This window comes from Pseudorca crassidens, chromosome 21 (assembly GCF_039906515.1).
Source record: "Pseudorca crassidens isolate mPseCra1 chromosome 21, mPseCra1.hap1, whole genome shotgun sequence".
Taxonomy (NCBI): domain Eukaryota; kingdom Metazoa; phylum Chordata; class Mammalia; order Artiodactyla; family Delphinidae; genus Pseudorca; species Pseudorca crassidens.
Window position 1 is genome coordinate 27,191,851 of NC_090316.1, and position 16,414 is coordinate 27,208,264.

General features: G+C 50.1%; 1 protein-coding gene across 2 annotated transcripts in view; it reads left to right on the forward strand.

Annotated features, from left to right (window-relative positions):
• The window catches only part of DLGAP2 (DLG associated protein 2), a 715,150-nt gene that overhangs the window by 567,165 nt on the left and 131,571 nt on the right, over positions 1 to 16,414 (forward strand). For both annotated transcript variants that reach the window (XM_067722012.1, XM_067722010.1), the window contains one exon: positions 531 to 596. In XM_067722012.1, coding sequence (XP_067578113.1) covers positions 531 to 596 — 66 coding nt within the window. The remainder of the gene's footprint in view (positions 1 to 530; positions 597 to 16,414) is intronic.

Consider the following 16,414-nt stretch of genomic DNA (forward strand, 5'->3'; position numbering starts at 1 on the left):
GCTGGTGACCTGTTGTCACAACAGAAGGAAATGAGATGTGGACAAAATTGACCTAAGGTTAACGAGTATTAAGATGACAACAGTAACTGCAGGCTTCCAATTTTGCCAGATGAGGCCTCAGGTAGTACAAGACTTTCCAGACGTCAGAGGAGTCGTGCTCAGGACCGTGTAGGGCTCACAGGGGACTCACCAGCCGGGAAACAATCGTGCGGCCGAGTTTACAGAATCCAGTTCACATGCAGACAAAGTCTACAAAGTCTGCAGGAGACCAAGGAGCAGCCGTGAATCCCTTGCACGGCGACCTAAGGCGGCGCCTCCGTGGGGCAAACGTGCACCTGCGACCGCAGGACTGTTGTCAGAAAAGGTGGTGGTTCCTGGGCTTCGGCCCCAAACGCCAGCCCCGAGCCGTGGCGTAAGCCGGAAAGCGTGGCTCGTGCCTGAGCGTCGCGGGGGCGTGTAGGGGATGCGTTGTGCTTATGCGGGCCACACCAGCAACATACTGAAAAGTGACTTTGTTTCTCTCTTTGCAGAGGAAGAGGGCGGGGACCTGGTCCAGCCGGGCATCAGCTTTCCGGGGCCGGCCAAGGAGGATCTAGGTAGAGTACACACCAGTGCGGCACAGAGCAGACGGGCGTTCCGGGCGGGGGCGACGTGCACGTCCGTCACCGGTGACCCTCCCCGCAAAATGTTTTAAGTATACATTCGACTTTAGGGGGTCCTAATGAGAACTAAGTAAGATGCAGTGAAATTTTTTTTAAATAGCGGTTTGTAAACATTATGGAAGATCTAGATGAGAACACAGTTGGCTCCAGATCATCCCAGATTAATCATTAAGGCGGTTATTTACATAATTAATATTATTAATCAGCAAAACTGCATTAACATAATTGAGACCTGTCCGCACACGGAGGATGACGCATCTCTCCTTCCCTCCTTCGTCACGAAACCCTAAGTCAATCTAAGGGAGGGAAAAGCTTTTGTATTTGCATTTTTCTCAGGTAACTCTTGTTACTTGACATAAAACAGCTGGTTTCTCCAGGCAGGCCCAGCTCCACGTGGCTTGGGTGCCGAGTGCAACTATACGCTTGCTTCCAAGGGAGCTCTGAGTTACTATCACATTCTCTTTTCCCCGGCGCTCGTAGAAATCACGTGGAAATTTTATCTGTCTGCTGCCACAGACACAGTGAAGCTGGAGCTGGAGTTGGCCATCACCGTTTGACAGGAGTCGGGCTTACATGAAACGGGGCAGATGCTCCTTTAGAAATGGGGAGTGCTGGATGAATTCAGCGTCAGAAGGCTGAATGAGATCCACATGGAATGTAACTGAGAAAAGACACCCTCTCCGTGGCTCTGGGTTCCTGGCCCTGCACCTAACACGGTTACTCGCCAGCCTCAAAGGCTTCCGGCTGCCTTCTCGGCTCCTGACGGCCATCTGCTGTGACCGCGCAGAGGCTGTCTTGTGGATCATAAGCTTGATTTCTATTTAAATTCGAGTTTTTCTTAATTGATATCTGATGGTTAGCCAGTGACTCTGTTGCTCGTTTGACTGGCTCAGAGAATAATATTGCAAATCGCAGGAGTCCTTCAGTGTAAAGCTTCGCTTTCTTTTAAAGGAAATTAGAACCAGAGAAAGGTTGCTTTCCAACGTAAAATTACGAAACCAGGTGTAGTCCTAAAAGAATGACAGTGTATTATCCACTGTGATTGAGTTAGAACTTTATTTCTAACTTGCCAGTCTAACCAGGCCTTCCTCTACTTGGAAATAGGCCAATAAAATTATTTTTCCTCTTTATTTAGAAGGAACACTGGCTATCCCATTGCGATAAGCACGCGTTATTTTTTGTTTCACTCTGCGACGCTTCCGCATGAATGGATGACTCATCTGACTTCTGTCTCGTGAGGCTTTGACAATAGCTCACCTGCATTTGTACTGGCTCTAAGATTTTCCAGCATCACAGTTGTGTCTGCGGCACCAGTTCTTTTCTGTGACAGGCTTTTAGAGGGAGGGGGACCTGCCAAAACATAAGACCTATGCATCCTGAGGCCACATTTCCGTCTCCGTGGCAGCAGGAACCTGAGGCTGACTCAGAGGCTGCCGTCCACCTCTGGACAGCACGTGGCACTCGGGGTGCTGTCTCAGCCCAAGGGCACCAAGGGCCTGGACTTAATTCTTGGGGGGACACCTAGAGGTGCAAATGCTTTGTCCTATGGTAATTCTATTTTAAAGTTTTTTTAGAAGCCACCATAATGTTTAGGCACAGAAAGTACTTAGTGCCGTTCCTACAGTGTGGACATGAGGTGATGGTTGGTGGTTATAATGAGAACAGTCAGATTTTAAAGGACTTGGGAAGAAACGGACAGAAGGATTTGGTGACGTTGGCTACAAAAGAGTTCTCGAAATGTTGCCCAGTTTCCCACTTGTGGTGGTGAGTGGGCGGCGGTGGGTTCTGATGGGAAGGGAAACCCTGCATCAGCTGTCGGGCAAGCCAAGTAGCCAGTGGACCAGCCAGTGGACGTAGCACCGAGGCGCCCCCGCCAGGCGCGTTCGCACTGGGATCCAGGGGTCTTGAGCAGCCCCTTCGCTGAAACATGAGGGTCAACCTGCCTGTCGTGGGTCCCTGTCACCTGGGGGGCATTTAAATACTGGTCCCTGGTGGGCTTATTGTCTAGAAAAGTTCCCTACGTGATTCTAACTCGCACCTCGGGTCAGGGATGCTGATGTAAAGTGTGTGAAAGGATAATTTATAGGAAGCTTTAAAAAAAAGAAAAGGAAGGAAGGAAGGAGGGTGGGGGAGGAAGGGCGGAGAGAAGGAGAGAAGGAATCAGTTATGTTCCCAGTGTTATTACAATGACTAGTTGGGAGCAAGCACCATAATTTTAGACGTTTTATTTTCCAAACTGGGTTTTCCAGTTTCCTTATCTCTGAATCGAGAGGGTGAGACTGGACAGGTTTTTAACATCTCCTCCGAGTCTCTGATTCTACCGTCCCACATTAAAATTTAAAATGCTTTATAGTGATGTTAATGCTCTTGCGGTGAAATGAGTCATTGTCATTTACAGAGCACTGAGGGACGTTTTGCAGCCAGTAGAGGCTAAAGGCACAAAACAAGGCAGGAGCCTTTGCCTCTGGTCCCGTTCAAAATACCAATCTTTTTTTTTTTTTTTTTTCCCAATTGGCCTCAGTGTCTAAAAACTCCAAGGAAAGGTGAGTGACATTTACTGAAAACCCTAAAATCTTCTCTAGTGACAGACAAGACAAATGAGTAAAGTCATCTTTTTAGAAGTGAGTACCACACCCCATGCCCTTGCCATTAACAATTCCATTTTAGGGCACAGACATTCTCTGAAGCTCATAGGGTGTAATGTATGAAAAGTAACTTTATGATGAGGAAAATGGCCATGGAACAGAGGAAGATAAAGAAGGTTTCTATGAAATTAAAGTCAGTGATAAAAGTGGATTAATACAGCACATTCAAAAGGACTACAATGGAAGAGAAAACCCACTTTTTCTAGGAGAAACATTTTGAGAGAAGGCCCTCAGACACACTGAAATTAAATTGCCCTACCAGTAATTTTTGTGACATTGGCTCATTTATAGGAGATGTGATCGTTAATAATGGGTTTTCTTCATTCCCGCGAATGTTAAATTTAAGTCAGTTGTAAAGAGTTGGTAATTTATAAGCATTTATGAAGACTGTTTTGTTGAACCAGATTTTGCACTGGCAAGTCAATTGCAAACTGAAATGAAAAAAGGCAGACAAAATGAAATGATCAATTAAAGAATATTAGGCAGATATTATATGAGACAGCACGGAGAAAACAGGCACACTATGTAATTTTAAAAATACCTGCATATAAAATAATACCTGCCAATACTTAAAGCCTTCTTCAGGACAGGCACATGTTGTGAAAATATTTTTATATAAAGGATGTTAGATGGCGTCTGACGTCTGCACACCATCTAACTGCATGAATATCTCAAAGTAATTATAATACGTAACTCATTTTAAAAGAACTCCTCTTTTGGACATTTATTTTTGTGTCCTTTTATTAACACCCCTACGTGTACATATAGATGTGTAACTCTGTAACTCGAGGGGCGTCCACACTTATTTCCTTCAGGGAAATTTCTAGAAGTTTCTAGACATAGTGGACATGGTGCCTTGCCAAGGTTCTCTCTGGACAGTAACAATGTATCTATTTACTGCGTCCCTCCATCCTCCCTCCTCCACAGCAGAGACCCCTCAGGACGTGCAGCCCCCTCCTACCCACCTGCCCCTTGGGGATCCCGACACCCCTCAGGGAACGCTCCTCCCAGCGTGTGACGTCGAGTCCCCGTCACGTGCTGCAGAGGAGGGAAGGTCACATGCCAGCTAATCAAGGTGACAGTCCAAAAGATGTATTTATTTGACAATTTAATGTTAAAACTTTGTACAAACAAATCAAATCAGTTTTAAAGCTACTAACACGTGTCTATAGAACTTAGGAGATTGGGATTTTTCATCTAGATTTCTGGAGTGCACTGCCTAGCTTTTATGCTAAATATCAGTGTTTACCTTGCACAGTTTCCAAGCCTGGCTGCTGCCGAATGAATTACGGTACCTTCTCCTGTGTTGGTTCCCCTCCTCACACAGTAAATCTTTATTTGATGCATTCACTCCTCCATCAGTGCATGTGTGGCTTTGTCTTACTACATTTGGGCTACGGTGAAAGAAAAAAAATGCCACAGACTGGGGGCTTATAAACAGCAGACATTTACTTCTCCCAGTTCTGGAGGCTGGAGGTCCGAGATCAGGGAGCTGGCAGATTCAGCGTCTGCTGAGGACCCTCTTCCTGGCTTACAGGTGGCGTCTTCTCCCTGTGTCCTCACGGGGAGGAAGGGCTGGGGACCCTGTTGGGTCTCTGTTAGAAGGACACTAATCCCATCCTGGGGGCCCCACCCTCATAACCTCTCACCTCCCAAAGGCCCCCCTGACACCATTACTTTGGCGGTTGGGAGTCAACACATGAATTTTGGGGGAACACAGACATTCAGTCTATAGCAGATTTCACTCAAACAACAATTACTGAGCCTTTTCTGCGCTGAAGGATGTGCCCACGTGCATGACCAACTAGCTCCCTGACCCAGCAGCCTCCACACACTGAGGAGTTAGAAGAAGCCAAGTGCGTCACCGCTGTGTGTATAAGAGAAAAGGAATTCAGTGCAGTTAGAGAGGCACTGACAGTACTCTCTATACTGTGACCAAAATCAAATTGCTGCAGACTAGGGACCTAGAGAGCCTGGTGAGCAGGGTGGCTTCAGTTGGGGTCCCAGGGATGAGCAGGTTTCCAGACACAGAGGAGCTGTAAGGCCATTCCTGCTGCCAAACACCTGAGCACCGAGGGGGCCATGCGTCAGGACCCGCACCTTTCCAGGGGGCTGGGGGCGGGCAGGGAGGGCCGCGTGGGCATGGGGTCGCCCCTGAACTCTATTCAGCGCGTCCATCAGGGCAGCGTGTGAACTCGGGACCTTAAGGATGCATTCTGAAAAACCATGCTCTATGGGCTCTCCTGGTGGCGCAGTGGTTGAGGGTCTGCCTGCCGATGCAGGGGACGTGGGTTCGTGCCCCGTCCAGGAAGATCCCACATGCCGCGGAGCGGCTGGGCCCGTGAGCCATGGCCACTGAGCCTGCGCGTCCGGAGCCTGTGCTCCTCAACAGGAGAGGCCACAACAGTGAGAGGCCCGCGTACCGCAAAAAAAAAAAAAAAAAAAAAGTGCTCTAGTGATGGACCCAGATGCTGGCCTGGGCAGGGCTCCTCCTGGAAGGTGCGGGGTGATGGGGGGCTGTACCAAGGCCCCTCCCGCCAGGACTTCTGAAAGGTCGCAGGGTGACCGCAGGTCTGGAGCGGCGGGACCAGACAAGGTGCCCGGTGTGTAAATACTTCATGATCAGGAGTTAGACACTGTCCCACCCTCCGGCTTCTGCAGATGGAGAGAAACAGGCTCATATGGAATGTGCGGGGCTGTGAGCCTGACCCAGGGCTACCGGGGATGCATCAGTGGTCCAACCAGCGGAATCACCAGGCCCACAGGGAGGGGACAGACGGGCCTCAGAGGGAGGAGAAGCTCAGGAGAGGGTGGGAGAGGGACTCTCACGGTTAAGCCCACCAGCTGTATCCCATTCAGTCAGCTCCGGACTGGGGTTTCTCAGCCCCAGTCCTGCAAACCTGGAGGCTGCTTTCCATCCAGGAGGCTGCTCTGAGCGTCCCCCAAACCCCAGGCAAACACGGCCACACGTGCCCTTGGACAGAGCAACCCTCACAGAGAACTGTGCTTCCAGACCCTCCCCTGAACAGCACGAAAATTGGGGGATTTTAGTAAAAAATAATGCAGAAAACAAAGAGAGACAACTCCCAAGATGACATTTTGGCTTTGAAATCATTTTTTTTTAAACCACAAAGTATCAATACTAATCAAAAAGTAGCTAGATGAATTCATTCTGAGTAAAATAAGCCTTTTTTTTTTTGCAAATTGTACATCAAGTTTATTTCCTTCCAGTTAATTGAGATATAATTAACACACACCACTCTGTAAGTTGAGGTGTACAGCATAACGATGTGACCTACATACATCGTGAAGTGATGACCCCAGTAAGTTTAGTGAACATGCATCATCCCATATAGATACAAAAGAGAAGAAATAGAACAAGTATTTTTCCTTGTGATGAGAACTTTTAGGATTTACTGTTAACAACGTTCCTGTATAACACACAGCAGTGTTGCTTCTGTTTATCATGTGCATCGTATCCCGAGTTCTTAGTCATCTTGTAACTGGGAGTTTGTACCTTTTGACCCCCTCTCACCACGCAAAGATACGACATTATTATCGACCGTGTTCGCCACACTGTAGGTGTCACCCCCATGACTCATTTATCTTGTAACTGGCAGTCTGTCCCTTTTAATCTCCCGCATCTATTTCTCTCCTCCCCTCTCCCCTCCCCTCTGACAACCACCTGTTAGTTCTCTGTATCTATAACTCTGTTTCTGTTTTGTTATATTTGTTCATTTGTTTTATTTTTTAGATTCCACATATGTGAGATCATTTAGTAACAGTTTTTCTCTGTCTGACTTATTTTTACTTAGCACAATATCCTTTAGGTCCATTCATGTTGTCACAGATGGCAAGATTTCATTCTTTTTATGGCTGAGTAATATTCCATTGTGTGTGTGTGTGTGTGTGTGTGTGTGTGTGTGTGTGTATATATATACACATACATACCACATCTTCTTTATCCATTCTTCTGTCGATGGACACTTATGTTGCTTCCATGTCCTGGCTATTGTAAATAGTGCGGCAGTGAACACTGGGGTGCATGTGTCTTTTCAAATTAGTGTTTTCATTTCCTTTGGATACATACCCAGGGGTAGAATTGCTGGATCATATGGTAGCTCTATGTTTAGTTTTTTAAGGAACCTCCATACTGTTCTCCATAGCGGCTGCACCAATTTACATTCCCACCAGCAGTGCACAAGGGTTCCCTTTTCTCCACACCCTCACCAACACTTATTTCTAGTCTTTTTGATGACGGCCATTCTGACAGGTGTGGGATGATATCTCATTGCGGTTTTAATTTGCATTTTCCCGGTGATTAATTGTCTTGAGCATCTTTTTATGTACCTGTTGATAAAATCAGCATTTCAATATGGGATTATGGCAAAATAGAATCGCATTGGGCTCAGAGCTTGATAACTCAGTGGAGGTTGGACTTGGGTCTAGCGGACAGCGTGTAGATGTCACAAGGGTGCAGGGATGTGAGGTCAGAAAAGGTGCCAGGGACCCGGTGAGGACGCTGGGCTTGTCTCGTGGCGGAGCATAAGGAGACCCTAGCTTCCACGTGCTTCTTTCTGCCGGAGACCCAGCCAGACTCAGGGGGCATCCCCTCAGCCCCGCCTCCTGATTCTGCCCAGATGCTCTTACGTCTGCAACACACCCACTCTCTGGTCCATTCCTGCAGAAATCCGTCTGTCTTAAAGGAAGCAAGTATTTCCACACGTGCATTTGTCTTTGTATACACACGCACACGCATGCAAATTTGAGTAACACAGGAAGTCTTCTTTTCGCCTTTCAAAGCCATTCCTCCTGAAATGACACTTCTGCTGCAATAGCGCCTCAAGCCGTCAGCTTCTATGACAAGTAAGCGATGGCCTTTGCGCTGGGTGACATGGTCTTGGGTGGAGGCAGATCCCGACAGGAAGGGAGGAGGGTGACGGATGAGCCATCTAATCAGAGAAGAGACCGTCCGTTGAGTGGGCCGCTTGCTGAGTCAGCATGTAATTTTCATTTCGTTTCCTATCTCTCCTGTTTCTATTTCCATGACACTGATTGTAAAACCGTGGGCTGCAACCCATTCAGTGGGTCGTGAATTCAAGTTACTGGGTCGCAACCAGCAATTTTTTAAATAAAAAAAGAACAGGAAAGTATGGAATGTAGAGAGTAGAAAATATCAAAGCACATCACACATAGTAGGGCAAGTGTCGCTGAAGGAAACCTCGGATGTGTGTGTGGGGGGGGACTAGGTGCCAATGCACAAGGCATCTCGTGTGTGGGGCACGATGGGCGTGGGCGGGAAGCTGCTGGCAGAGTTGCGCCCTGTAGAACCGGGCAGGAGATGAGAGGGATCCCGCCGTCTGTCTTGGACAGAAGCACCGAGGCAGCCCCGAAGCCCTCGCATCCACCTGATCCAGCACCTGGGAACCTCACCTCCACCTGATTTTACTGTGCCTTTGATTCCCTGTTTATTACAAATAAAGGGGAAGCCTTAAGGGGACTTTCCTACCTCCCGGGATTATTAGGATGATTAAACCCAAAAGTGTAAGACCTTAGCAAGCCTTATTAGCATTTGGTGCACGTTAGCTTTCATCATCTTTACTGTCACCTTGTGATCGTCATGACCACTCTGCTGTCACCCGCCCGCCTTCACTAATCCAAGCCTGAAAGAGTGAGGGATGCGTAGGCGGAGGTCGTATCCGGGAAGATGGGCGCCAGCTCCTGGATGTCTGGTTTCCTCAGTGTTAGTCTAGAACACGATGTCCATGGCTACTAAATTTGTATGCAGGTTGCAAAAGCTGAAAACACGGATTCCAAGACTGCGCTTTGATTCTGAAGATTCGTGTGCCTGTAAGGGTTCGCCGCTCCAACTGCAGGAGACTCACAGGCACACGTGCGTTCAAACGTGAGTCAGAAGCCATCCGGAGATGCGCTTGTCTTGTCGAGTGGATGCAGCATTAGGTAGAAACGGGGCGGCGTGCTGATCTTTTCGGGTGTTCGAGCCTGTGAAGTCTGGCATCCGGGATATAGGAAATGAACGGTCAGCTGGCAGGGAAGGGAGCAGAATTATCTGACCCAGTGCTGGGCTTCTAGAGGAACTCTGTAGTTTGTGAAAAATGAAAGGTAGCGGATGCCCTGGGCTTTTGAGAAATTTTACCAATATTCCATGTTTATGGTTGGCATCAAGAGTGAGATGGCCCTTGGCAATGCAGGGGACCAAGTGGGAGAGGAGCGGGAAGGGGACTTGGGTGTCTCCGAGGACCCCTGCGGTGCTCCCTGCTCCCGCTGGGCACCTAGCCCAGTGAGTTGAACCCCGCAGCATCCTCAGTGCACCTGTGCGGAGCCTGAAGCCCACAGAGGTCAGCGATTGAACCGGGTCCCTGATGAATCAGCGGCCACTCCGGCTCTGAGCTAAACCAGGGTGGGAACGTCTTCCTTCCCCAAGAAACCAAAATATCCTGTGTCCGGTCCAGTGTATCTAGTTTGTTGTATTTGGCACCTGAAATTGAATTGTTATGGGGCTGATAATGAGTTGCACCCGGAATAAACATAGAACAACAGGTGTATGTGAGCGCATGTGTTTATCTGCTTCACCGGTTGGATTCAGGAACTGGATGCGTGTCTGTATGTGCTCCAGCTTCTCGATCAGAAACTGCTCTCCAGGCCATGACTTAATTCAGCAGAAAACCTTTGTTATATGCAAGCATCCCCATTTTCACCACAAAATGGAGCTGAAAAGTGTTTTCACAGGTGAGGGTCTTCCTTGGGATGATGGCTGTATAGCCTATGACAATGTGCCACATGGACAAATTTGAACCCCAAAGTCTGTTTAGTAATTTAAAAGAACAACATTATGCTTCGTCTTATCAAAATGGAATAAAGAGCGTACATATGTTGTGTCCGTTTTAGCTCTCCCAAATCACAGATTTGATTCAAATAAATGCTAGCTGTAACTAACATTAAACTTGTAACTAACAATGTTGCAGAAGGCTCCTTGCATCAGTGCCCCTTGCCCCTGCTCTGCGTCACCCAGGCGGCAGGGTGAAGGCTGGGGGCCCACTCACCCGCACCCCGCAGCTCCCACGCTGCAGCGGGAGAGCCCTGGGTGGAGAGACTGCAGTGGAACTCCATATGCAAGTCGCAGAAAGGAGGCACTTAGTTACATTATAGGACAGGAATATGACCCAATACACACAAAATTTAACTGTAACAACGCCCTATAGACTAAAAATAACCCAGGAATTGTATTATACTTACCCTGACAATATAATCAAAGTTGTTTATTTCACACAGTTTCCTAAGCAGAACATCACTATTCCTGCAAATTGTCATTAACTTACCAGAGGTTAGGGATGGAGGTTAAAGGGAATTTGCTGTATCCATGGGTGTATGGGAATTCTTCCTTGAGCCTTAATGCATTGATACTTTAGCGTCTAGTTTTAGAAAATTACAGCCCCAAACCCTCGGGTTCCCCCACGTGCCTCACCACATACTCTTAAGTGAAGCCAAAACTCACAGCAAACCAAACAACAAAGCACCCACATTCAAAGTTATTAATAATTAAAAACAAACGACATAGTGATCGGTTTTGTCAAGCAATCTCCTTGCTGAAAATTCTGCATACCAGCTGATTGCAAATACACATGCCCACTAGCTCACTGCCATGGCTGTGAAGGGGAGACCGGGAAGCTCTAGTATCTTTTCCTCATTCATCTGAAGACTCATTAGACAAATTGTGTGTATGTTACTAACATTTTCTAAAGAAGGGCTGACATCCAAGTTTCTAATCTGGCTTCCCAGTGACCCTGGCTCTGGCCTGGGAGGTGAGCATGCAGCTGTGCTGTTCTAACTGTACACATTGGCATCTCAGGGGCAGCGTAGAGGAGCGGACAGGAGCGTCCACATGGCCCCAGGCCCCAGCCTGTGCAGAGTTATTACAAAGATGCAATCCCTGTGTCCCCCAGCCCAACAGCAATAGGAGGAGGGAGAGAGGAAGAAAGGCATTGTATTGTCACAGGGACATTAGCTGTCACCAACACCAGCCATCTGTGTACGCACCAGCCTCTCGTAACCCAGTGTACACCCACCTCCAAGACAGATACAGGCTGGAGACTGACGAGACAGAGTTCCTGAACCCAAAAATGGTGGCAAGACTTCCCAACCTCATCTGCAGCAAGGCCTGGGAGCTACCGCCTTCCTCAGCAAAAGCTCCTAGTTACACTCCAGTCCTCAAAACTAGAAGGCACACTCTTTAGTAAATAATCGTAGAACCAGGGGAAGTTACAGAACCCATGCCGAGAGGTCAGGGCCCCCGTCTCCCAGTACCCTCCCATGCTCGCATGGTGATAAACAGCACAGCATCTAACCCTGCAGAGCTCAGAGGTCCAGCCAGCCAGCATCCCAGTCAAGTGTTTATTGAAACCCCGCTGTGTACAAAATGCTGTTTAGATGTTGAACCAAAAGATGCAAATAACTCTACATATTCTCTCAAATTCTTTGGTTCTTTTAGGCCATGCAGGGGGTTAGATTTGCTTTCACCAAGCACGTTTCTCTCCCTGCAGAGAAGGGCTATGCAGGCATCCTGTGGGCATTGCTGAGCGGGCAGCGGGAGACGTGGGGCTGGTGCCGAATTAGACAGTGAGTGGGGAGGAAGTGGAATCGGAGGGGACGCAAGTGTCCATATTAGTCAGAAATAAGATTCTCTGTCCAGTACAAGATGTCCTCTCCCTGCCCGATTTTAAATTCAACCCTCATTTTTTTGCTTACACCAATCTTCCCAGAAGGCCACGTACATCCTACAAAGTGAGGTTAATTCCGAGCAGCCCAGGGATTTTTACATTTCATGTACGTGTTTTCTGCTTTTTTATGTATATGAATTTACTTATTTATATTTGGCTGCGTTGGGTCTTCGTTGCTGCACGGGCTTTCTCTAGTTGTGGCGAGCGGGGGCTACTCTTCGTTGTGGTGCGCGGGCTTCTCTTGTTGCGGAGCACGGGCTCTAGGCGCACGGGCTTCAGTAGTTGTGGCACACGGGCTCAGTAGTTGTGGCTCACGGGCTCTAGAGCACAGGCTCAGTAGTTGTGGTGCACGGGCTTAGTTGCTCCACGGCATGTGGGATCTTCCCAGACCAGGGCTCGAACCCGTGTCCCCTGCATTGGCAGGCGGATTCTTAACCACTGCGCCACCAGGGAAGCCCTGTTTTCTGCTTCCTATTACTCATCGCACAGAATCTGCAAGTGCATTTGAAACTCCATTTTTAAAACTCGATGAAATGAAATGTTATAAAATTTAGTGTGGTTGCAACTGTATCAAGAGAAGAGTGAAAACAGTTTATGCTGGGTAGGAGGATGCAACAGGGCTTCAGGACAGGAGCGCTCATGTCTGAGTAAATGGTAGACGTGTGGGTCTGGGGAAACTGGGTGGCCCCTGGGTTTACACTGAACGGGCCGGTCTGGAGTTCCAGGCTCTGCTTAAAGCACTTCACTTGTAGGACTGGTTTATTTGTCCTTCCCCCCATCCCCACCGCTACCGCGTGGCTGGTGTGGCTCCCATCTCATGATACGGGGGTGGGAGAAGGTGCAGCATCCCGGATGTGGGCACTGGCGCTGCAGCCCGGGAATCAGGTGATGGAGAAGAGCTGGGTGAGGGCCCGAGGAGGGACAGGGGCGAGGACCACGCACGGATGACATAGAGTCTGGATCACGTGGGGACAGTGACACATCGGGGTGGGACGAGGGCATCTAGCTGGACACCTAGGGCAGAAGCCGTAGAGGATTATTGTGTGTACGGATGGTGGCTGAACCCACTTTGGGCGTGAAAGTCTGCCCGGCTCAGGTGTCATCCTTCCATTTCATACGAAGAAGGTCCCAGCATGAGAGACTTGCATGGGTGGCCACCAGGGAGGAAAGGGAGAGACCAGGTCTCTGTCCCTTCCCCAGAGAGAGACAAGCATGGCAGGCAGTGCACGCACACACACTCATGTGCGCACATATGTGCACACACGTACATATGTACATGCACATGCGTGTGCACATGCATGCATGCACGTGTGTGCACACGCATACATGCACAGACAAGCACACGCGACCACGTGCACATACATGCACGGTGTGCGTGTACATGCAGGCTGTGCACACACGCACGCAGACTCAGGATCACGTTCGCGCACACGCACGTGCCGGGGCCGGGGGGAGCGGCTGCAGGTGTGGGGAAGCCGCCGCGCCCGGCGTGCGGAGCAGAGGCAGCCGCGATTGCCGGGGGCGCTGTGAAGGAAGCCCCCAAGGCCCCGGAGGGCGGTGCACGTCATGTGGGTGCTGAAGGGCACGTGCTGCAGGGGTCGGTGGCGTGTGTTTCACCCTGAGCAGGGGGCAGACGCGCGTCTGGAAGTGACAGCAGCCCCTGCGAGCCCCCAGAGGGCCCCTTGCACGTATTTTGTGGGGCCCACATGATGTTCTTTAAACCAAGTAAACAAACAAACAGCAAACGGAAGGGAAGCTTTTCCTTCATCGTCCAGGTTTCTGGCTTCATTAGGGCGAGGGTAAAGGCCAACACCACCAGAAAGCGTTTCCACGGGCCCGCACGCCCACGGCACCCGCCGGGCCCCAGCACCAGCGCTCTGCACTCACCCCCTCCCAGTGCCACGCAGGTGAGGCCGGGCTGAGCGGGTGGCGGCCAAGGCGGCCACTTGAGGCTGGACCAACCAGCAGCTTGGATAGGCTTCCTGCGCACGGAAGGTGCCGGAGCCGTGAAAGTTGTGTCTGGTTTCGTCGCTGGAAGAACCGTGCTTGGGGCCTGGGGGTGGATTCTGTCAGCCACGTGGAGGAAGGGGGGCGGCAGTCGCGGTCCTCTGGGCTTCCACAGCAGGACACCGTCGGCCGGGCCCCTTAGACGACTGACATTCGTTTCTCCCAGTTCTGGAGGCTGGACGTCCAAGGTCAAGGTGCTCGCAGATTTGGTGTCTGCTGGGGCCTCTCCTGGTTCACAGACGGCGTCTTCGTGCTGTGCCCTCACATGGGGGAAGGGCTGGGGGCTCTCGGGGGTCCCTTTTATCAGGGCTCTGATCCCATTTGTGAGGCCTCCACCCTCAGGACCACATCAGCCCCCAAAGCCCCCGCCTCCTGACCAGGGAGAAGCCGGACATCTGCGGCATCCTGAGGCCTATTTGGAGCAGTCAGACCTGCAGCGATGGGAGAAAGACAGGACCTGCAGGGTGAGCGCAGAGGCCACAGTAGAGGGGCCCACACCCCGTCCCCTACCCCCGGTGCACACGCCCCCTTTCCCCCCTACTTCCACACCCGTCCCCACTGCGTTTCTCCCCACCGTGTACATGAGTGACAGCACTGCCTGGGCCACCTCCAGGAAAGGAAAAGAGTCGCTCCTCTTAGCAAAGTACTAAGGAGCGCTTCTCTGCGTAAACGTCCTGGTGGGGGACCCTCCATCCCGAGGCAGCCGCGCCTGCTAGAAGAAGGGATGCACCGTCTCTGGACATGACTGTCCTCGTCGGGACGGGAGGTGGCCTTTGCAAGCCCCTCTTTGCTGTCACGCTTGGATTGTTGGTTCCATGAAAACGCGAGAAGTCGGTACCCACGTACTCGTTGCATCAGAGCCACAAATCCGTGTTTCTTTTTCAAAAACAAGGCCTCACGTTGTAATACGGCCCCGGGTAGTGATGGAATATGGGTGGGGAATTAGGGGGCTTTGCCCCAAGTAAGCGTCCGGGGGCGTGGGCGTCACAACTGGGAAATTGCCAGAAGGAACGCCCGGGGTCACAGCGACTCCCTAACTGAATTCCACTCAAGGCAGATCTGCAGACTGTTTTGTTGAAATGACATCAGTAGAAACATTTAGGAGTGATTAAAACTGATGGCCCCGCTCGATTACAGAGTCTGGTGTGTGTCAGACGGTGCTGACTGGGAGCCGCCCACAGATCCGTCCAGAACACTGAGCGTTCCCTTCCCCGGTTGGGTGACTTGTCCACGGGACTCAGGCACAAAATCGAGTTTGTTGCTGCCCTGCCCCAGCTGGACTGGCTGCTGCACCCAAATTGCATTCCGGGCGTAATGAGATCTGTCTGCTCCATCCTCGTTTACCGGGACGGAGCCTATTAGCTATTGTGGGGTTTTGTTTGCTTTGTCTTCAAACTGTCTAATCTCTGGTTGTGGCAGACCAAGTCGAAGTGAAAAACGGACTTTTAAATGCACATTATAAAGGGAAAAGGCAAATACATACTACACGTCTGGGTGGTGTGGACGTAAGGTATGTGGAATAGAGCTAGCGGACAATTACATAACATTGGAGCTCACGGCAAAGCTATTGTGACGATCCAGTTTTCCAATAAAGAATTGAGTCTCAGAATCAAGTTACTTGATCAGCTAGGAAATGACCTCAAGATGGTTTGGGCCCAGGTCTCCTGGCAGCTTTAGTGTTTCTGGAGGGTGTGGAGTCAGATAAAAATTTTTATTTCTCCTTTTGCCATTTACTGTGGATTTAAGTAAGTTATGGTGAACCTTTGAGCTTTACCTTCCTTAGTTTCCAAACACTGTGGTACTAATATGTAAATTCTCTAGGGTTCTGAGAATCAAGCTTGGCCAAGGTGAGATATTTCTATTCTAGTCACCTTCTTCGGCCACTGAAAAAACCAACCGTATTAATTATGTTTTAATGCTATGTATGTACACACACATGCACACACACACGTTAAGTGTATGTCTGTGCATATGTGCTTCACAGTGCTGGCTGATCCCTAAATACTTTGAAAAATGAATTCTTGCACCAGGGCCCGTGGTCTTCCCACTGCTTTCCTGGCCAGGCATGGTGGAAGTCACTCAGGCAGAGCTGGGGAGGGGCTGAACTGGACTTGAGATCCAGACCCCGGGGTTCTGACCCATCCGCACCTCGCGCTGCCTGTGACATGCGTGTTCTGAGTCGTGGTTTCGTTCTGTGGCGGGACGATGAGTCACCCTGGGGCGTCTCTACCTGCTCAGGCTGGGTCTGATGGAAGGAAGGGGGCTTCTGCACAGCCAGCACCATCCTGGGCCCCAGGCCGCACACGGTGCAGGACCCCCTGTGCCCAGTGCAGCCGCCGGCATCCTCAGGGGACAGGAGAAG